The following is a 22,154-nucleotide window of genomic DNA, read 5'->3' as shown; positions in this document are numbered from 1 at the left end:
CCGCCGCACCAGCCTGCAAACGGAGTAAAATAAAATCCCCCAGGGAAATGGCCTGGGGTGGGCCCTGCCTCACAACATCCCAGACAAAAGCCACGGGGCAGCTTTTGGTTGTGCTTTTACACAGCTCTGTAGCAGAAGGGGAATACGTGAATAAGCACTGCACCTTGCTAAGTTCATGGCACATTCCCCATGGATGAACGAGGCGCAGCTGACCCGAAGGATGAGTGTGTGTACCCAGCTTTACCTTTGGCAAACAGTGCTGCCCGTCACCCAGGTGCAGCACCTACACCAAACTCCCAATGCAATGTGGCAGGAGCCAGAGGCTAAAACAAAACTCAGCCCTGTGTAAGGAAGGACAAACAGAATGAAAAAGGAAATTGTATATATGAGTGTTACAGGATGTTAGATCAGCCCAAAGTGTGCTGAGCAGGGAAGGATTGTGGTTGTACTTTTCTGGGAAAGAGAAAACTTTGAGAGTACAAAATTCATATAAGTAAAATTCAGAGAATCATGGAATATGCTGAGTTGGAAGGATGATCCAAGTCCAGCTCCTGTCCCTGCACAGCCCCAAAATCCCACCCTGGGATCCCTGGAGCACTGTCCAAACCCTCCTGGAGCTCTGGCAGCCTCGGGCCATGCCCATTCTTGGGGAGCCTGGGCAGTGCCCAGCACCCTCAGGGGGAAGAACCTTTCCCAAAATTCACCCTGAGCCTGCCTGGCAGAGCCCCAGCCCTTCCCTGTGCCCTGTCCCAGGAGCAGAGATCGGAGCTGCCCCTCAGTCAGTCAGGAGGAAATTCCAGGAGACCTCCCCTCAGTCTCCTCAAGGCTGAATTATCAAGGATTAATATAAACTCTGTAAGTTAACTTTATTAATGTGAAGTCAAAACTTAAAAATGGCATATCAACTGGAGATGAAAAATATCCCAGAAACCTGGGCATGAATCATTTTACCTGCAAAAACAAATTTGTTAAATAAAAAACCAAGAAGATGATTCAAATAAAGCACTTTTTGGCCACTGTTTTTTTTTTCATAGGAAGGAGGTACAAGTTTTTTTTTTGGTGAGACATTAGTCAGGAACTCAGACACTCATCCACGATCTGATTTATCTGTAACAAAGTGATCTGGAATGAGGAAAATGCTCTTTTTTGCAAGAAGAATTATGAACACGAAGTAGGACTGAAGGGATTTGTTGGCTAATTTAGAACTGAAGCTGATCTTACTCTGGAGCCTTAGGTGAGTCAATTAATCCTCCTGCTTTGGTTCCTTGGTTGTTAAAGAGGTCTGAAAATACTGGTGTGCTGGTTTCAGAGCACAGTTTGGCTCAATGAACATTCCCAATGCAATTTGAAGAGAAATGATAGTTTTAAGTCTGCTGCTGTCAGAAAAAGGTTGGTTTATTGCTGCCATGAAAAAGAAAGTTAACTTTTCCATCCGTAGTCAGTATCAGTTCGCTCATTGCAGTTCCCATGGTGGGACCAGCACCTCAAATGAACCCCTTGCTTTTGGTTCCCATTCTAACACGCACCATGAGCTCAGCTGCCCCACCCAGCTGGACTGGGGACAAATTCCTGTCCTTATCTCCAGCTCGATGGAAGCCTTATGTAATTAAACAATATTGTGACGAGGGTCTTATCTCAGGGCATTAACTTCTTCTTCCCTTGGCAAGGATGTGAGCGAGCTGGACCCAGCTGCAAAGCTGCTCTGAGCCCATTGCTCTCTCCAGTTTGACCTTTTAGTGGAAAATAAAATCAAATCCCCACAAGGCGAGCTCTCACTGTGCTGCGTTCTTGCGAGTCGAGCCTGCAGGACGAGAACTCTTCAAGGCCACCTCCAGATTTATCTACTGTACGAGTGAAGAGCTTTTGTGAACCCTTCAGCACTCTCTTGGCTCCTGAGAGAGCTGATGGCACTGCCCAAGACAGTTAATAACAGCTAATGATGTGGGGGCCTGGCCAGGAGCACTCGGTTGTGTAACCACCTCGGCAGGCGCTGTTTGTTTTGGTTTTTTTCCACTACGATCGTGCCCCCTGGCTACTCCTGTGCAATGGCTTGACCTCATGAGAGATGAGAATTGTCTCATTCATTTCACTGGGCCGCTCAGTTCTGGAGCACAATGTGAAGTGCAGCAGGATTTCATGGCTGATCTGTTAGCAATCTGCTGAATGTGCTCGCACAATGCAGTTGGATAATTTAGGTGTCTGAGATCAGAAAAAAACCCAAAAAAACAATTAGGTATTTTTATCTATTCCCTGGGGGTTTCTGAGGGAAAATGCTGTATTATCTCATACTTGGGATTCCTCCAGCTCAGTTTTTCATATTCCAGCATGAATTATTATCTTTTTTTTTGAATGGAAATGGTATTGATTAACAGCTCTGGCTCTTCAGTAGTTTTCCCCTGCTTGTTCCAATTTCAATTTCTTTTTTTTTTTTAACCAGGTATGGGCCTAGTTTCTGTGTGAAGGGGAAAAAAATGGAAAGGTGTGCATCTCTAAGGAAAGAAATGATGACAGCAGGAGGAGGAGGAAGAAAGGTACAGAATCAATTAGAAATGCAATATATTACATACTCAGAATGCTGTCATTTCACTCTTTCTCTTGCCCTGCTTTTAGACTTGAAGGCAAGAATAGTTGTGTTTTGTTCCTGCAGTGCAGCCTAACCTGCACTGCATGTGAATGACAGCAATTGTGAACACAGCAGCAGTCACACTACCTGCACAAAGCATCCCTGAGGGATGCTGTCAGCTGGTGACAGGACTATGGGAACAGGGATGGTGGAAGGAGCAGGACAGGATTAGCCTTTGCACTGCAGTGAACCTGCCAGGGATGCAGCCAGGAAAAGGCATGCAGGCAAAACTGAAAGATTGGGGAAATGCCTCATCTAATGAATGGGGAGCTTTTTCTAACTTTAATCCCTTGTCTCCAGTAAAATTGCACAAAAAAAAAAGACTTCCAAGAGCAGGTGAAAGAACTGTGCTGGCCCTTAGAGGAATGGAATGGTTTGGGTTGGAAGGAAGCTTGAAGCTCACCCAGTGCCACCACTTGCCAGGTGCAGGGACACATTCCACTGTCCCAGGCTGCTCCAACCTGGCCTTGGACACTTCCAGGGATCCAGGGCAGCCACAGCTTCTCTGGGCATCCTGTGCCAGGGCCTGCCCACCCTCCCAGGGGAGGATTTATTCCCAATATCTAAGCTAGACTGAAAGGGAGCCCGGGGATGGAGGGGTGGGTGCTCTTCCTTCCCTTGTGGGCACTTGGAGGTGTGAGACCTTGCCCTGTCTGCACAGTCTGTGGTGCAGCCCCTGACACACTCCGTTATTCCTGTGATGCTGAGAGTGCAAAAGATGCTGAAAAAGCCTGAAACACCTCCACACTCCAGTCTGGAGCCCCAGGAGAGGCTGAGGGAGCTGGAAGGGGGCTCAGCCTGGAGAAAAGGAGGCTCAGGGGGGCCCTTGTGGCTCTGCACAGCTCCTGACAGGAGGGGACAGCCGGGGGGGCTACCCTAACAAGAGGGAACGGCCTCAGGCTGGGCCAGGGTAGGCTCAGGGTGGGCACAGCAGGAATTTCCCTATGGAAAGGGAGCTCAGGCACTGGAACTGCCCAGGATCCCCATCCCTGGAGTGTCCCAGGAAGGGCTGGAGGTGGCACTCGGTGCTCTGGGCTGGGGACAAGGTGGGGATGGGGCACAGCTGGGACTCGATGATCCTAGAGCTCTCTTCCAACCGAAATGACTCCGTAATTCCGTGCTGCCAGCGCTCTGAGAGCCGCGGGGCTGAGCGGAGCACGGCGAGCGCCGAGCGGACCCTGCAAACTGCGGGAGCCCCGCGGGTCCCGGGGCCGCCCGCATCCCGCATCCCGCATCCGTCACCCGCATCCCTGATCCCGCATCCCGGATCCCGGATCCCCGAGCGCGGTGCCGCCGCTCCGTAACCCGGCGGCGGAAGCCCCGGCCGGCCCGGCCGCCCAATGGGCTGGGGCTGCGCGGCGCCGGGGCCGCGGCCGGGGCCGTCACTTCCTGGCCCTGCAGCCGCCGGCAGCGAGGCCACAGCCGGGGCCGGGGGCGGCGGCGCCCGCAGCCCGCCCGCCACCACCACCGCCACCACCATGCCCTTTGACTTCAGGAGGTGAGTGTCGCCGAGAGTCGCGACAGAGCCCGCCCGCCCCGCGGGGAGCGCCCGCCCCGCGCTCTGCGCCGCTCCCCGCCCGCGGGTGCGCGTGGGATGGGCGGGTGGATGGGTGGATGGATGGATGGATGGATGGATGGATGGATGGATGGATGGATGGATGGATGGATGGATGGATGGATGGATGGATGGATGATGGATGGATGGATGGATGGATGGATGGATGGATGGATGGATGGATGGATGGATGGACGGATGGACGGACTGTGAGCAGGGAGGGGAGCGGGGAGGCTGTGCCCAGCTCCATCCTGCGGTTCCATCCAGCCGAAGGGGGTGTGTGCAGTTTGGGTTGCCTGGGCAGGACGGAGTGAGCAGCAGGACCTGCGGGGTGATGGATGCGGGTGTTGGGGTGGAGGTGCTGGGCTGCTGCTCCTCCCGCAGGTGTCTGGGATCTCACTTTTTGTGAGAAGGATCGCTGTTTGTGGTGGGGCTCCTGCAGCACCTTTGGAAGGTCATGGTGTGGCTCCCATGGCAGCTTTAGGGCATCGTTCCTTACAGTGGGGTTCCCACGGCAGCTTCAGAGGGTCATTTCTTATAGTGGGGTTCCCACAGTAGCTCGAGGAGTTCCCAGGGGGGCTCCCATAGTGGCTTTAGGGGGTCACTGCTTAGGCTGGAGCTCCCAGAGCATCTTAAGGGGAGCCTCACTCTGTGCAGCTGGGCTCCGTGTGCCAAAGCTGTGCCACGTGTCTGATGGCTGGGGACCAACATCGACACCTCCACCTCTGCCTTTGCCATTTGGAGCAGGTGCAAGTTGTAGGATTGACCTTTCTGTGTGGCTCCTTCATCCCCTGCACCTTTGGAGGCAGTGTCAGGTACTAAAGCAGAAGTGAAAAAGACCTCTCTGACTTCACTAGAGCCAAAATAGCAACTGCAGGTTCATTTTCTTTTTTGAGCTGTTCTTCAACCAACAATTTGCATCTTTCCAAGTTCAGAGATGCCAAGGGGAGGATGTACAGATTAGTTTTCTAATACAAATTTTACTGCAACGTTAATAGTACAATAAAAAATACATACATTTTTGGGAACATGCAATTAACCACAGTCCTTCCCATGTAGGATCATTTTGACCCCTACATGTGCACCCCTTTGAGATGGGAAATGGTGATAGTGCAGTGTTTTATGATATTTTTACTGTAATTCTAAACCAGGCCTCTCATTTATACAGGCTAACAGGATCTTGTGTGATCCATGGGGCATTGTTGAACATGGAGGCAGTTGCTTCTGAATGAAAACTTGCTGAAGCTGGAAACAGCATCTGCTGGATCATGTGGGATCTGGGGCCCACAGCCTCGTTTCTGCTTTTGTGTAAAATTTGATAGAAAAACTCTTCTTTGGAGACATTCTGCCAGCTGCGAATCCTATTGCCATCCATTTTCAGACTTGTAAAATACGTGAACAATAAGAGATCCTGGGTTGTGGCTGTCACTTTGTAATAGCAGATAAAGAAAATGTTATTTCTGATGTCTTTGAAAATGTAATTTCTGTTGGGTCTCAGAACGGAAACACTGGCTCACCAAGAGCACAATCATCTTAAGAGACAGCACTAGTGCTTCTCTTTGGAATGGAAAAAAGATGTTCAGTAAAAGCTGAATTGCAGGGTTTGTGTTAATGAGTTACAAAAACAGACATCAGTTCAGATCTGCATTTTAAAGATTCACAATTGCAAATAACTTCTTTGTCATTCAGAGTGGAGGATTAGAAATAGACACTTCAAAGCTCTTTCTCAAATAACATAAGCTCACTGAACTTCAGCTTTTCTGCAAGGATGAATTTTTCAAAAGCTGCCATTGATAACAGGAATTTCCTATCCAAAGTACAGAGCAGCTATTGTCACGTGCAGCAAACCACTTTCCTCTTTTAGAAGCATGAACAGAGTTCAGGACCAAAAGGTTTGCAAAGGTTAGAGCCCTTTTTAGCTGTTGTGGGTTTTGTTCATAGTGTAGGCAGTGGAACAAAATCTGCTGAGGCTGGAAAATTTTACTCTTGTAGGTAAAATATGATGCACACCTTAAAAAAAGCCACACAGGTACTTCCTGGCAACTGTAGAACATGCAGTACAAGGCTCTTGGAGAAATAAGGTCACCACCTTGAGTAAGTTTCTGAATGAAAATGACATTTTCACCATGTAAATTTCAATGTTTTTCTCTCAGATTTCAGCAGGATATTCCCTTTGGCAAGTACAGTTTTGTACCCTGCCTTTTACGTGCCTGTGTGTGACTAGAGGTTTGGATTGTTAAGAAAATTTTAGAAATGCCCCTGCGTATCTCTAGAGTCCAGAATTCCATGTGTGAAAGGTGTTGTGTTCTTCTGGAGGCCACACATTTCACATTGCATCTGAAAGAATTCTGGCCTTTGCTGCTCTGCCAAGGACATTTGGGAAGGCAAGGTTCTGCTGGTTTTGTATCCTCCCCTCTCTTAGAGCTTTATTTTTAGTATTTTGGGGTGGCAGGATGTTGATACCAGTGTAGAGAGGGGCATTGTAGAGCAGCTGCAAGTTGAGGCTTTGAGCTGTTTCCACACAAGTAGCTCTAGGAGGAATAGGTTGCCCAAACCTCATCTGGAGATGATGGAGACACAAATGACAAGTAATTAAAACAGCCCAGGACTAGAAATGTCCCTGTTCTTCACCAACTAAAAGTCAAAGAAATAATTTACTTCCATGGGACTAAATCTCTTTGCTCTGTCTTAAACTTAGCTAGATTGAAGAACCAAAATTGCTTAAAAATCTTTCTTGGGAGTTTTCTCCATCAGTCAGTCTGACATGGAAGTAGCTTGCTTTGTTACTTGTACTTTTTTGTACAATTTTTTTTTTTTCTGGAGGATTTCTGTTTTCTTGGCTTATCAGTGGTTCCCTTTCCTAATACAAACTTCATTTAATTCATAAATAAACCCATATTTTCACAGTAATCTCACATGAATAATAATTATTCTGTGTCAAGTATCTTCAGGGTTTTAATAATACTCAGTATTTACCTAATGCTTTTCATTTTTCAAAGCATTTAATTCTGACTAATCCCCCCAGTCCTGCTGTGATGTTGGTACAGAACCAAGTTTTCAGTTTCCAGATTGGAGCCTTCAGTACAGGTCTGTTCAGTGCATGTCACAAGAACCCAGCCCTCCTACAGAACTACTAAATCAGTTTGTATTTCCAGAAGGCCTTTCCTATTTTTTAACACCCATTTGGCTGAAAGACAGAGACAGATTTTTCCCTTCTTGCCCATCTCCTGGTTTTTAGAACTTGTGTCAGCAAAGCAGCTTTGGATGTGTTTGATGGGGGATTTTGAGTTCTCTCACTGGAGCTGGAAGGGTATTTCCCCTTGGAGCCTTTAGGATCTGGTGTCACCTGCACACTTGCAGCCTCTGAGGGTGGTTCAAATCATAATTAGATTAAACTCTAAGCCTGGGTCATCTTGAGTGGTGATTGTGAGCCAGCCAGGAGGGATCCCATGTGTTGTGTGATCCTATTAGCAAGAGGCTGAGCTGGTGCTGGGACTTCAAACTGCTCAGGTGTTGAGAATGACACAAATAAAAATGAGAATTACAGCTGTGAGAATGAAGTGACTCCCTGCAGTGGTGGAGGATGCGATGGGGAGAAGCATTGCTGCAAATTCTCTTTATGCTGCTGGCTTTTCTTTGCACCTGCCTATCTGCATGGAAGAGTTACTGATGGGTTTGTAAAATACTGAAACTTCTCAACCATCTTGGCACTTTAGTTGGTTACACTGAGCAAAACTAAAATAGGCCACTCTGAAATCAAGTTTTTGTTCTAATTCTGGGTAATTCACAGTTGTGCCCTGGCCAGGTGTTTTGCACAGAATGGCAAATATCTGTGAATCCTTATTTTTATGTGTAACTGAGAAATTCAGAATTGATTTCCCACAGTTAATAATTGTGATGTTTTCATTAAGGTTTTTTATTGTTCCTTGTTTGGTTTTGGGGTGTGGTTTTTTTGGTTTTTTTTTCACAATGTGATAACCTGTATGAAGTAACAATGTGCCATACCCGGATTTTGGAGGTCATGGGAAAGGAGCCAGGTTTAAAAAGGATTTAGATTTAAATGCTGATCTAGAGTAGAAGGCAAAAACTTATTCCATCTGCACAGTATGACAGGCTCCCACTGTCAGCTGTTCTTTGGCATGTCTGTGATAAATGGTATTTTAGTGTGGGTGTGCTGATTCAGACCTATGGATCATTTTTATTGTTTTGGGACACAGGCAGGTCTTTGCTTTAGTTCCTGAAGGTTTTCTTTTAAATCAAATTGTTCGGTCTTAACCAAAGCTGACACACTCCAACCTTCCTACTCCTAGCAAAGAGACTTTGTTTAGTTTTAAATTAGACCTAAGGGTTGTGATGGTGAATGGCAAACTGATGCTCACACTTCTGACTGGGCACCGCTGGGAAATCGATTCCTGAGCAAAAGAAAAACGAGGGGGCCATGAAAGACTGTTTTGTTCCTTCTTTTCTGAAACCTGAAGACTAAAATCAAGTTATTTGCCTTAACAAGTGAATGAGGAGGTGTCTGAGGGATGCTTAATTTGGAAAAGATTTTTCTCTGTAGACTCAAAATCACCTAAAACGCCCTGGTTTGTGCTCATTAATCTGGGCAGGAATCGATTTCACAACTGTGCCAGGGCACAAGTGTGAGCATCAGTCAGTCCATTCCCCACCACAACTCTTAGGTCTAATTTAAACCCAAACACACTCCCTTTGCTAAGAGCAGGAAGGTTGCAGTGATTTAGTCCAAAATATTAATTCCTGCATGTGATTGAGCTGGTAGCCATCACTTCCTAAATCAATGTCTAGGGGCCGTAGCACAACTCTGGTTTGGGTACTTCCAGATTTACTGAATTACACAATGACAGAATATTCTCTGCAGAGGAAGGGACCCACAAGGCTCATGGAGTCCAGCCCCACGACCTTGGCATTACTGGCAGCGTGCTCTGACAAACTGAGCTCATTTCAGCAGTAGCTGCATTTCCATCCCCACCTGCAGCCACGTCTGGAGCCTGTTCCAGTTCACATTGTGCAATGCCCCTGGTAAACAACCCTTCCAAGTGGTATTGCTGCCACCTTACGTAATGACCAACGTGGACTTGGGTGCCAAGCAGTGCCATGACTAACTTTGGCTCAACAATAGCCCTTTGAGGGCACCTGAGAAATTATTCTGCAGTCACAGCAGTCAGATGGGCAGGCAGAGCTGTACAGACAGAGTCTATTGATGTTTGTGCCACAAATAAGTGATTATACATGGTGTGCATGTATGTAAATATTTCTTTTTAAGTGTCCCTAGTGCATAATTTCTCTCAAAATATCATCAGAGTGGAGATTTTTTGCCTGAGTAAGTAGGGAAATATTAAGGTCTGGCTTGGTAGGAAAGTTTTGCATTGTTCTTCTGAACTTTAACTGTCCTCCTTTGTTCAGTCCTTGGTGACACAGATGCTTCCTTCATGCCATCATAGTTCATTGCTGTGAAAATGACTGAATCACACTGTAAACAGAGCTGAAGCAATGCCACCAGCCTGGACTGGGAACTGGGGACCTCGTTCAGCTTGTATTTTGAAGTGTGCTGGTGTATTTTTTAGGCATGTAGTTTAAATGGTGGAGGTGGTGAGGAAAGAATAGCCTTGCAATGAAGGAAAGAGTGGGGAATCATCTGTTTTTCTTGTCTTCTGTCCAAGAACAAGCCCTGAAGTGATGTCTAGGTATTCCTGTACAGAGCCAGCTGCTCTCGAAATGGAAAATTTAGTCTGCCAAAAAATTAACCACAGCCTTTCCACAATCTACAACATTTTCCTTATGCTGAAATGCCTGAGCATTTTAGTAGTAAATCTTTTTACTGAAATGTCTGAGTATTTCAGTAATAATCATGGCAGGCACACACACAAGATGTAGTTGGCCACTGCAACTCACTGAATTGTGTATGTTTGGATGTTTGCTTTTCTGTTTGGGTTTTTTGAAGGATGTTTCCAAATGAGATTTATTTAGTTTAATTCGGAGAAGCCAGAAAGATTGGCATGTAATAGAAGAGCCTTCAAAATACTGTGTTAAAATGTGCAGGCCTGTATTACTGCTGACAGGATTTCAGGTCATGATTCCTTAATGTCCTTATTTAACAATTATATCCTAAAGCAGATCACCTGGCTTCCAAACTGTCCCTCTCTGCAGACCACTGTGTGCCCCTTAAAACATCAGTAATGGAAATGTTTCCTTGTTTTCTGATAAAGGTGAAGTCTTTGAGCCTTGCTTGGATTCTGTGCCATTCTAAATGAAATGTGAAATCTGCCCTGAAATCTGAATGGGGCTGCTGCATTATAACAGGTTATACTGGACCAAAAAACAGTGGTAAACCTGCAAGTTGCAGCTCTTGAGTCTGTATCAGTTGTTTTTTTAGTGGGCATCCATACAGATATTTCTTGGAAATTGTATTAAACCAGGGGCTTGACTTGGAAGCCAGGCAATGCAGAAGAGTTGTCCTTGCTTGTAGGTAACACACTTAGATGCAAATAAAAACCAGGACTGAGTTGTAGAAGCTTGTACAGAAATTCTTGTCTTCTTGGATTGTAATTTAAATAGGAGAACCTGAGCTGGTCACTGCAGAGTTACTGGTATTCTGGAAAAGTATAATATATTTTAATCCCTTGGATGGGACAGGAGTTTCTCTTACTGATATGGAGAAGTCTTTCTCTGCAGTAGGTATGAATTGGCCTGTGTGCTTTTGAGGGAAGCCTTATAGAGCAGTTTTCTTCACATATCTCTCTCCCCTTTTTTTTTTCTTGGTTCCCCAGATGTTACATTTGTTCATGCTCTTTTGTACCAGTCTCTTATTTTTGTGCTGAGCAAGCACAGCTGGGACTTAAACCAGAAAGCAGCTTCCCCAAGTAAAACCTGCACATTTCTGATGCTAAAATAGTTCTTCCCAGATCTTGTTTCAAGGTGTTCAGCAGTGCAAGGCAGCAGCAGGGCCCTAGTGTTTTGTGATTTCTGGGAGCTGTGGGAAGGACTATGGTACAGCTCTTTTTTCCATAGCTCTCTGGTTGTGTGTTGGTAAATCCTTGGAAATCACTGTCCAGCTTTGAACTTTGTTCAGTGTCTGCTGCAGATCAGGACTTTTGTTTGTTTGTGGGAAGGCAATGTGGCAGGAGGTTGAGGACCCTGAGTTCGCAGGTGTCCCACTGGGAAAAGGAGAAATGTTCAGGACCAAGGGGATCATGAAGAGTGGAAGTGCTGAGATGTACTGGGGAGCTGTAGGAACCAGAATCTCTGAGTTGGAGGCTCTGGACCAGGAAGGTTTCAGTCAGCTTATGGCATTCAAGTATCTGAACAATCTGCTTGGCTTGGGGAGCAGCCATATATGTTTAATGCTCTTCCCCATTCTCTCTGCTCTCCAGAAAATGCTGCTCCCACTCAGGAGTACAGTGGCTCTTACAGTCCTGCAAAGGGCTGAATCCCTTTGAATACCAGTCCCCTTACTTGAGCATTTCTCCTTCATGACATTTTTCTCTTGTTTTGATGAAGCAAAGTGTATTTTGCTCACTTTATTAAAAATACATTTCTCTTCCATCCTTCATTTTGACACCTGCTTCACTGCCTAAAAGGAAATAAAATGCTTGCTGGCAAGACTCCACCTTTGAGTGTTTGAGATTATACTTTCCTTCTCCTCCTAATTGCCTTTGGAATGTGTTTGAGCCTAACATTTTATTTTGAAGGAAAAAGAAAAGTGATGTACCGCTTCCTGTCTTCCATCCGTCAGTGTCACCTAAAATAGTTGCACTTTTGGCATATTGCAGCAATACAATTGCTGACTATACTCCTGAGAGAACAAGCTTGATATGTGCTGGAAGAATAAAACCACAGACTTTGGCACGTGGTTGACAAAAAGGTGTTCTGCAGGGCAGCATAATAGAACCACAGAGCAGGCAGAAGGGAGGAAAAAGGAGAATTGAAATCAATCTAAGTGGGAGCAGAATGTATGAATTCTTGTGCCTTTTTTCAGCAGCTGCTGTGAGGATTGCAAGTGTTTTGTCCTAGAATTAAATGGGTTTGTTTTTCTGTCCCTATGCAGATCCTGTACCTGCTAAGTAACCAGCAGGCCAGATGACATAATGTGCTCAGGCCGGTGCCTCCAAGGTTCTCTCAGCCCCTTTCCCTAAATGTCCAGTTACCCAAAGGCTGGATTATATAATTAATGACAGTCCTCCTGGCCTAACCTTGTTTTCTTGTTCTCAGTACTCCTCCTTGTTTCAGACACTTCCTCTGTTGGTTTCATTATGTTCTTGGAACTGGAATTAAGAGGGAGGAGCTGGCTGGCAAGGAAATGTATTCCTACATTTCACTCCTGTGTTTGTAAGTGTGGAGAGCCAGCAGGTCTGAAAAAATCCTCTTTGCTTTGAAAACTGCTGTGATGTTGGGAGTGAGAAGTCAGTCATGCAGCATTTGAAAAATTGCAGTTTTCACCTGCTTGCAGTCCAGATAAACTGGTTTAAAACTCCATCAGCCCCTCCACCTCCCTGTCTGCTCCTTCTCATATCAGAGCTTGCTCAAAGTAATGGAGGATTAACCAGTTCCGATGTAATTCTGAAGCCTTGAGAGTTTGTCCAGTAAAGCCCAGGTTCTGCAGTGTGTGTGTTAATGTCCCATTGTGTGTAAATGAGGACTGGCCGATTGCTTAATGAGGTGTGTAATTTATCTGCTGTTACAGGGGTGTAATCTTATAAAATGTGTTAATAACTTCTTGGTATTTACAAGTATCGGCTTCTTAGTCCGGCTTTGAATCTGTATTTGCATCTCCAGCTCACACCCAGGGCCAAGCTTTGGTGTTTGTGTATTCAGTGTTTATTTTCTGTGTTAAACTGCGATTAGCAGGATCACTTATCTTACTTTGCACATGCTTCGAAGTTTGTGTCCCAATTCCCAAAACCATCGGGACTGTTCACAAACTGCTCTCCAGGCACAGCCCGGTACTGAACCAAGCTGGGCTCTTGCAGAGCACATCCAGTTTGTTTTCCTAAAGCCTCCTTCCTGCTGCTTTCCTTGTACAGACCTTCAAGGAATCGGAGTCACAAAATGTTCTGAGCCTGAAGGGACCCTCAAGGCTCATTGACCCAGCTCCTGGCCCTGCACAGACTCCCCAGCAATCCCATCCTGTGCATCCCTGGGAGTGTTGTCCAAACTCTCCTGGAGCTCTGGCAGCCTTGGTCAGTGCCCCACAACCCTCTGGGCAAAGAACCTTTTCCTAATATCCAACCTGATGTCCCCCCACACAACCCCAGCCATTCCTTCAGGCAGAACTTGTTGCTTTGCTGGTTTAGCTTCAGATATTTGCATTTTCCCATCTGTAGATTGCCACGTGCTGGAGGGAAGGTGGGCAGATGTTGCCAGGTGCTGCTGTGCAGAATGAACGAGCTGAAGAAGAAAGGTTTAATTGAGTGGAACAGGAATTACACAGTGACAGAACAAACTCAGGTCTGTTGGCTCCCACTGCTCATCCTGGGATCACAGCCTGGCTCTGCCAGAGCTGTCCTGAGCTGCTCCCTGCACATCATGTTCTCAGCTGCCAGCAGACAGGAAACATAGAAATGTCATCTAAACAAAGAATTAGCAGAATGAAGGGCTTAAAAGTCAGTAGTTCCTATTTTCTGCCCCTGCTGCTGACTTCCTGCCATTGTTTTCCCATTCATTTAAACACATTGCACCTACTTGGTTGGACTGGGAGAAGAGTGATTGATTTTATTGTCTGTGCTGGGTTGTAGGAGCGAAGTGTTCTTGTAGAGTTGTCAGAACATGCACTTGCCTTTGGGTGGGAAGAAAAACAGCTAGAGAAAGGATTTCAGAATTAAATCTTGGGCTCAATGAAAATAGAAAAATTGATGGGCTTTCTATACACTTGTAGAGTAAGGTGTAGGAATAAGGCAGCTCTACTTCTTCACGTGTTTTAGATCGAGTTTACTGTGTGTGGAAATTTTTCTTTTCTTTGCTGGGTTTGTTGAGCAAAATTGGAGATTTTTTTCCAGCGCATGTACAGCAAGGAGCTCAGGAACTGAAAATGCAGAGGGTGTTGGAACTCACCACTTTTTTAGTGTCAAGTAAGAGAGGCTTTGCTTTAAAAGGACAGGCTTTTCTTGATGCTTCCCCAATTAAAGCCCATCCTTTCCTAGCTCACAGTCTGCTCTAAAATGCTGGTCACATCTGACTTTTTTTTTCCTGTAGCAACTCTCAAGCACCTGGGGAGCATAATCCAGCCCAGGGCATTGCTGAGCAGTCTGTGTCCCTTGCCAGGCTTCTTTTTATTCCTCTCCTCCCCTGGTGATGCCCAGCCCCTGAGGGTCACTAAGCAGAGGGGAGTTGTGTCCTGCTCATGCCTTCTGTGTCTCCCAGATCCCAGCTGTTCTCCAGGGCCATCTTTGCTGTTTTATTTCACATATTCTGTCCTTGGGAATGGGGTAAGTGATCTTTCAGGCCATCTCTGCACACCCTAGCTGTTACACTGCTGAATAAAATCTATTTAACAAGTAAAGAGGTTAATCTTTTTGTCTCTGGTCCTGGGCACAGGAGTTCTAGGGATGGTTTCAACAAGTGTGAGCTGTAAAACTCCCCCCAGCTACTTCAGACAGGCGTCTGGGATTTTACTTTTTAAGTAAATGGTATTTTGCTAATCAAAAGAGTGCCTTGTGTGCAAACCTGACACAGCTGTGCTGTTTGTTCTACCTCTGTATTTCCCCTCAGCTTGAGCTGTCACGTTGAAAGCTAAATTGGTGGCTTTAGATTTATCCATTTTACAGAAGTAACAGCTTTGCTTTTCAAGATCTTACCACGAGTGTCTGATGTGCTTTGTAGGAGGGAATGAAGCCAGAAAAGTGTGTTCTGAGAGAAGCACCTGCCTGCCTTTGGTGGAGTGGGACTGTGTCTAAGCCTGCTTGGTGTTATTTAGCACTAGATGGCCTCTGAAGGGCTTAAAAACCACCTGATGGCTTGTGCTCCTCAGCTGGTGTGCCTGGGCTCCTGGTGCCCAGCAGCTTTGTTGACAAAGCAGGGATGAATTGTCCCAAAGTCATTGCTTGGGAGCAGTGACCCAAGGAAACAGAGCAACAGTTCTGTCTGTTAAACAGCTTGGAAGCTCTTAGCTAAGAGATTGGATTTTTATTTAAAATCTGGGGTTTTTAGTAACCCTGGAGTATTCTCTGTGCCATCTTAGTCTGTCCTATTTTTTTCTAGTGCCATCCATTTGTTTGGGTTTTTTTTGATCAAGAGATCAAGTTGGGGGCAGCAGTTTCACAAGATGGCTCAGGCTGGAGGGGCCCCCGGAGGGTCCCTGGTGCCACCCCCCTGCTCCAGCAGGGCCATCCCCAGCTCAGGGCACAGCAGCGTGTCCAGCCTGCTCTGCAGTGAGCCCCACAGCCCCTCTGGGCTCTGCCCAGGGCTGGCACTGCCCAGGACAGGGAATTGCTGGGCTCAGGCCCTGCCCTGGCTCTGGGGCCATGGCTGGGCCTGGGCATGGCTGGGCCTGCGCTGAGCTCTGCACACCGGGGCAGACGGGGGGACACTGGGACACATGGGGGGACACACGGACAGACAGGGGGACACACGGACACCCAGGGCTGCCCCCTCTCTCAGCTGGGGCTCCTCTCCAGGCTGAACTCCCTCAGCCTTCCCTGGGTACTGAGTGCTCCAGCCCTTGCTCAGCTCTGCAGCCTCCGCTGGTCCCAGGAGCTCCCAGTGCCCGTTCCTGACCTAGGAGCTGCAGCCTGAGGATCTGGGTTCCTTCATATTTATGTGTTGGGTGCTGGGGAGAGGATGGGGAATGCCATCCCTGGCTGTTCAGGGGCTGATCACAGACCCCACCGTGCCCGAGCTGCAGGGAGCCAGGTATCCTCTTGGGCGCTTCTAAATTTCAGGGCTTTGCTGAGATGAGCAGAGAAGCTGCCTGAGAAGCCAGCAGAGCACACAGATAGAAATGCTCCTTGTCACTCAGCAGCATGCCTCTGCTGGGAAGGTTTCTCTAGAAATACCACTGGGGATTAAAGGCAGGGCGGTTCCATTCGTGTCTCCAGCCTGAATGATCCTGCTCTGACAGCAGGCAGGGCTTCCTTTGTGTACCATGAATTCACACGGAGAATAACCAACATGGCCTGGGTTTTTAACTCCCCTTCTGCCTCCAAGCTGCATTGATTTGGGGAAGGGGAGAAGGGAAGCTGCTGAGACAGGGTGGTTGAACTCTGATCTCCCCTTTGTAACACCAGCCTCCTCTGAAGTGTTCCTGGAGAGAGAAGATGGAGTCTGTTTGTGCACAGTCATCTTTGAATGTCAGATGGACTTCATCCAAGTTATATTTACCACCACTGAGTTTCTCTCTGCCTCCCATGTCCTCCTTCAAAATGATGGAGTGCTTTATGCAAAGTGGATTCTCAGCTGTAATTGCTGTCTCTGCTAAGAGCCTTAATAGTAGCAGCTACTGAATGAATCATAGTCCATAAACTTCTGCTGTCTCTAGGAAAGGGTCTTCCAGAGGTGAGAGCAGCAGGAATATGAGGAAACAAAGCTGTGTGGTGGGATGGGGGGAGACTCTCCAGAACCATTGTTCCAGCTCACTTCAGGTGCACTCAGATGTGTTTCCTCTAGTGGGGCTGAGGTTTCTCATTCTCTTCTTGCTTCACACCTGCTTTGGTTTCCTGAATTGCCACTGCAGCTCTTCTGTCGTGAAATCAAGCTTCAAAATAGACCCAGTTATACAAATCTTGTGGGAAGAGCTGGCTGTCTCTGCACCAGGTCTGTAGGTCCTGTGGGGAACCCAAATAAAGAGGATGGAACCAACCATCTCTGCTCAGTAAAACAACAAAACAGTTCAATGAAGCAGATAGGAAATGGTAAGAGGAAGAACAGAAGTGTTTTGAGTGACAAATCCCAAGGTTATGTCCTTGTTTCCAGGGAAAACTAATCCTCAGGGTTGGGGATGATTGGCCTCTTTAAAGGCACTTCAATAGAAATTGTAGTTGGCTGGATTCACTGATATCTACATGAAGTAATTAGAGAGGCTTGTGTAATTCTGAGGGATGTGGCCTAGAAATGAATTTGTTTAGAATGTCTGAATGACAGATGCTCTCAAAGAAAAGGCAGTGGATGTTTTCAAGCCTGTTATCAGACAGACCTGCCTCAAAGTGACTCTTATCAAAAACCAAATGTAAGCTGGCATAGGCTGAACTGTCCAGGGCTGTGTTTGGCACCTGCCTTGCTCTCTCTCTATCTTCCACAGTGCTGTAGTTTTTTTTGGTGTTTTTTTTTTTGCCAAAAGCCATCTGGGATTGTTGTTTTGAATGAATATTCCCAGAAATGCACAGTTCAGCAGTTTTTCTGTCCACCTGAAGAAGAAAACCACTGTAACAAATAAGGTACTTTATCTTCTTTTGACAAAAAGCACCCTTTTTTTTTCCAAGACTGAGTTTTTTAAAACTTAATGTCTGCATGGGCTGCCTGTGTGTCATTTCTTGAACATGACAAGTACAGTGTGTAACAGTAGAAACTCTCTCTTCCACGTTGTAACTGGGTTTACTGGTGAGTATGTAATGAGTGGACTTTGTAAAGAACAGGCAAGCTCTTTGTTTAGTCAGGAATTGGTGTGTGTGGAGAAATAGTGACCTCATGCCTTCTTGGCTCCTTGAGATTTGAGGTTTGCAGCCGTGCTCTGGTCCCCTCTGCAAGCAGGACTTGACAAATGGGGAAAACCTGCAGCAATATTTCACTGGAGTTTATCTGCAGTGTGCAGCTCCTTGCTGATCAATGGGGAGGGGCAGCAAACAAGTAAAGGGTAAACAAGGTTTGGTAACTGCTTTAACCCTCTTGTATTCCCTGTGCAGTGGCAAGGAAACAGTTCTGGCGTGAAAAAGCTTCTCAAAGGCCAACTTAGCCTTCTTTCACTTCAGAGAGCAGAGAAAATTCCTTAAAGATGCAGTGTTAGCTCCTGTGCAAGGTTTAGAGCAAAAAAAGGAGAGTGGTTTTGGTGCGACAGCTGTGTTTTCAAAGGGGCTGTGAAAAGACAGACTCATTCCTGCCTCCTGCCTTGGGAGTGAATTAATTGTACTGCAGATACATAAATTCTGTGTGAGAAGAGGGATCTCCACAGCAATCTGAGTGGTCCTGCCCAAATCAGCCTCCCACTGCAGGGCTGAAGACAGAGGGTTGTTATTTCTTTGCTTCTTTGTGCTCTTCTCAGCTGGAGCCCTTGAGTGAGGGTTTTTGTTGATCAGGAAGCCATCTCAGCCTGGAAAAGTGTATTATTCTATATTTTCACCCCATGTCTATGTGTTATAGTAGTCTTGCCTTTCTCTTTTTCAGCCTGCAGCCCATCCCTTTCTCAGGGAAGTCATGTTTCTTACCAAGAAGGAAACAATCAGGGATGGCATTTCTACTGACCCTAAACCCCTTGTTTCAGAATCACCAAGATGGGTCAGGTTGGAAGGGACCACAGTGGGTCACTGGTCCAGCCATTTACATCCAGACAGTTCTGGAATATCCCCAGTGAGAGAGACTCCACACCCTCAAAGTTGACTTTTTGAATTATTTTATAATTCCCCCTTTGTGTAGTTCAGTCACTTCTGCTGTAGAATTGCCAGGTGTTTGATTAACTTCGTAATGAATTCTGTTTCTGCTGGAAAATGTGTTGTCCCTGGAAGTCACTTCAAGTTTTTTGTTAGTGAAACAAATTGGTTCAGCAGCACCAGGCTGTGTCATTTATTCAGAGATCTCAAAGCTCCTGATGTGTAATGAAATTAGGGTAGTTGTTCACTCCACACTGGACTCGTTACTGAGAGTGAGTAATGTCACCAGGAATTAGTGACCTCAGCTCCAAATATGGTATCTGCTGAAAAATAGATGTCACTTCTCCAAGCTGGTGAACATGGGAGGTGGAGAACCAAGTGTTGTTTCAACACCCACATTCTTCTGGGTGAATCACAGCCATGGACCCTTTCTGCTGAGCCAAGATGACAATGGTGTATTTACACCACCACTGACCTGCTAAAAGTGGAATGTCAGCCATGATCCTGGTTGGGTTTTTATTTTTTCTTAATCATCTTTGGCATCAAAAATGTAATTTGTTGTAGTGAATGCTCACAGCCTCTGACTTTCAGGATGGGCTGAAGTACCTACAATAGAGGAATTAGTGTTTTTCCTTCTCTGATATGAGCTCCTTTGGATGTCAGTTTCCCTTTGCTACAGGACGTTTGAATTTAACCATTGTCTAGTTAGTTTTACTTAAAAGTTGTTGGGGTTTTTTTGTTGCCTCACATTCTTTGCTTCTTGTTCATGAAAAACTTAACAGCGTCTTACAGAGTTGTTGAAAAAGCTCTTTTCAGATTCCAGAGATGTCAGAGAGGATTCTTCTGTTTGGAAGTGTGGAAATCTTCAGTGAAATAATGTATTTATTACTTCACTTCCTGAAATATTTCGGGCCCAAACTTGAAACTGTTCAAGTGTACATAAAGCCCTGGCAGGCAGCTCCTGCTGAGGGAGTGAGCTCATCCTCTGCTCTGGGGAGGCAGCTGAAGCATCAGCTCTAGAAAAAAACTGCAGTGTTTGGGTCCTGTGCCCTCCCTGCCACTCACCCAGCCCTGGCAGTGACAGCTCGGGTGAGACCCCACCTGCAGAGCTGCCCCAGCCCAGCAAGGACCTGGAGCTGCTGGAGAGAGCCCAGAGGAGGCACCAGGATGGGAGGAAAGGCTGGGAGAGCTGGGATTGTTCCCCTGGAGGGGAGAAGCTTTGGGGTGACACAATTGTGGTCTCCCAGTGCCTGAAGGAGCTCTAGGAAAAATGGAGAGAGATTTTACAGGAGCCTGGGGTAACAGGACAGGGGGGAATGGCTTCAAATTGACAGACAGTAGGGTTAGAGTGGATATTAGGAAAAAAAATTACTGTGAGGGTGGGCAGGCCCTGGCACAGGGTGCCCCCAGAGCAGCTGGGGCTGCCTCTGGATCCCTGAAAGTGCCCAAGGCCAGGTTTCCAGCTGGGATAGTGGGAGATGTCCCTGCCCATGGCAGGATTTGGAATGAGATGCTCTTTCAGCTCCCTTCCAGCCCAAACCACTGTGTGGATCTATGATACACTTCTGTCTGAAGCAAGAACCCACATTAGTGTAGGTGCAGCTTTTGAAATCCTTCTGACACTTGCTGGCACTTGAAACGTGCCACCCTTTTGTTTGGCTCCTTTGAGGTCACCACCTAGATCTCACCTCTCTCTTTCCAAGAGGACTGTGGCACTCCTGTCCATCAGAGGGCTGGAGTTCTGCCCCAGACCTGCCTCAATCACGTGAAGATTTGTGAATTCTCTGCTTGAACCTGGTTGGGAATGACCCTGCTCATCTCTGTGATGCTGCTTTACCAGTTTGTTGACATTCCCACCAGGAAGGTGAGAGAGTTTTTTTGCCGTGTCCTTTCAACTCTTGGATTGATAAAAAACCATTGTAGCATTCCCTTATGCTAGTTATGGATGTTGGTTCCTGCAAACCTCTGACATTGCAAAACAGGCTTTTTTTGTTTCTTTGTTTGCAACCCTGCTCTCCATTGAAAGAAAAGACACTGTAGATGTGTCAGGAAATTCCTTTGTTGTACTGATGACAGCCTAATTCTATCTTTAGCCTCAAATTCTGGAATTGCAAGGCCCAGCCTTCCCTTTATGAGAACAGGGATGACCTGGAGGAACAACTTTCCTAGCAGCAAGTTTGTTGTTTCCACGATGTTAATTGATCAACTCAAAGATACAACTTCGCCTTACAAGTGTCGCCTTTCTGAGGGGAGGAAGAAACTTGCCAAAAGCTAAATATAAACAAGGTGCAGTGGAAAATGCCCATGTGCCTGCTGTGGGAGTGTGAAATGATGTCTCCTTTCCTAAAGCAGCGTGAGCTGCAGGTTAAGGGAGTTCACTGAGCAGTTGTAAATCTACACCCTGGTTCCTCCTGGTCGTGAAAGATGATTGCCAGGCTCTGCCTGTGGTGCTCAGGGTGGCACAGGGTGTGTGTGCCCTGTCAGCCGGCAGGTGCAGCCCCTCTGCACATCCTGCTCCCTGCAGCCTCGCTCACACCTTCCACTGCTTTGGCCACGGCAGGGAGGCAGCTCTTGCAACAGAGCACAAGGTTCCTCTCTGTTCCCAGGCTACAAATACTCCTGGAGTGACCAATGCCTCAGGAACCTGGAGGCTTGTTGGAATTTTTACTGCAGGTGCTTGCAAGAACGTCTGACCTGAGGGCAGGTGAAACCTGTTCCCCTCTGCCACGCACACAGCTCCTCCCTCTGCATTACAAATCATCTCTGGTGTCTAATCCTCATTCTTTTCTCTTCCCAGGGCAGTGTAAGTTCTCTCCTGGGATTGCTTTCAGTTCTGGGAGGTAGGCAAGGAGCCAGTGGCAAAAGGAGAAAGGTTTTTCTAGTGGAGGCAGATTTTTAACCCTTAGCTCTGAGAGGATCTGCCACAAATCTCTCATTTCTTGGGGTTTTAGGTCTCCTGTTACAATAACTTCAAAGATTTGTTTGAGACGTTTGCTTGATTTACTTATTTTTACAATATATGTAATTAATGAAACCTTCTTTGGGCTCCTGTCCTCATTGCTACCATTGATCTCTCTGGTGTCTCACAAATATACTTTTCAAGCTGTCATGGAATCCTTTACATTTCATATCTTCTAACTTGGGGTTTAAATAGAGTGAAGAAGGTGGCTCTTTGTCCTGGCCATGCCATCTGCATCATTCTCCTCAAGCTTTGATGCCATTTGGGCTTTCCCCTTGCCCTTCTCTGGGTGCATAACCCCAGTGCTGTTTTCAGTAACAGGGATCAGACTGAGGAAATGGTGTAAATTGGGTCCAGTATCAGATGAGAAGTTGCCTGGAACCCTGAGGACTGTTGTTCCTGTGACAGACTATGAACCCTCCTAGCTCGGAATGTGTCCTTTCCAAGCAATTGATTGTTCTGCCAGGGGACTTGCACATAGCCAGT

At 46.5% G+C, this 22,154-nt stretch overlaps 1 protein-coding gene across 1 annotated transcript in view; it reads left to right on the top strand.

Moving 5' to 3' along the window:
- The first annotated feature begins 4,017 nt into the window (after positions 1–4,017).
- Positions 4,018–22,154, top strand: part of ERGIC1 (endoplasmic reticulum-golgi intermediate compartment 1) — a 55,583-nt gene continuing 37,446 nt past the window's right edge. Inside the window, exon 1 of the mRNA XM_084215513.1 lies at positions 4,018–4,121. Coding sequence (XP_084071639.1) covers positions 4,102–4,121 — 20 coding nt within the window. The 5' untranslated portion in view covers positions 4,018–4,101. The remainder of the gene's footprint in view (positions 4,122–22,154) is intronic.

This window comes from Fringilla coelebs (genome assembly GCF_963513975.1).
Source record: "Fringilla coelebs genome assembly, chromosome: 15".
In the NCBI taxonomy this organism is placed as follows: domain Eukaryota; kingdom Metazoa; phylum Chordata; class Aves; order Passeriformes; family Fringillidae; genus Fringilla; species Fringilla coelebs.
The sequence above is the reverse complement of the archived record's forward strand: the minus strand, read 5'-3'. Positions and strand labels throughout refer to the sequence as shown.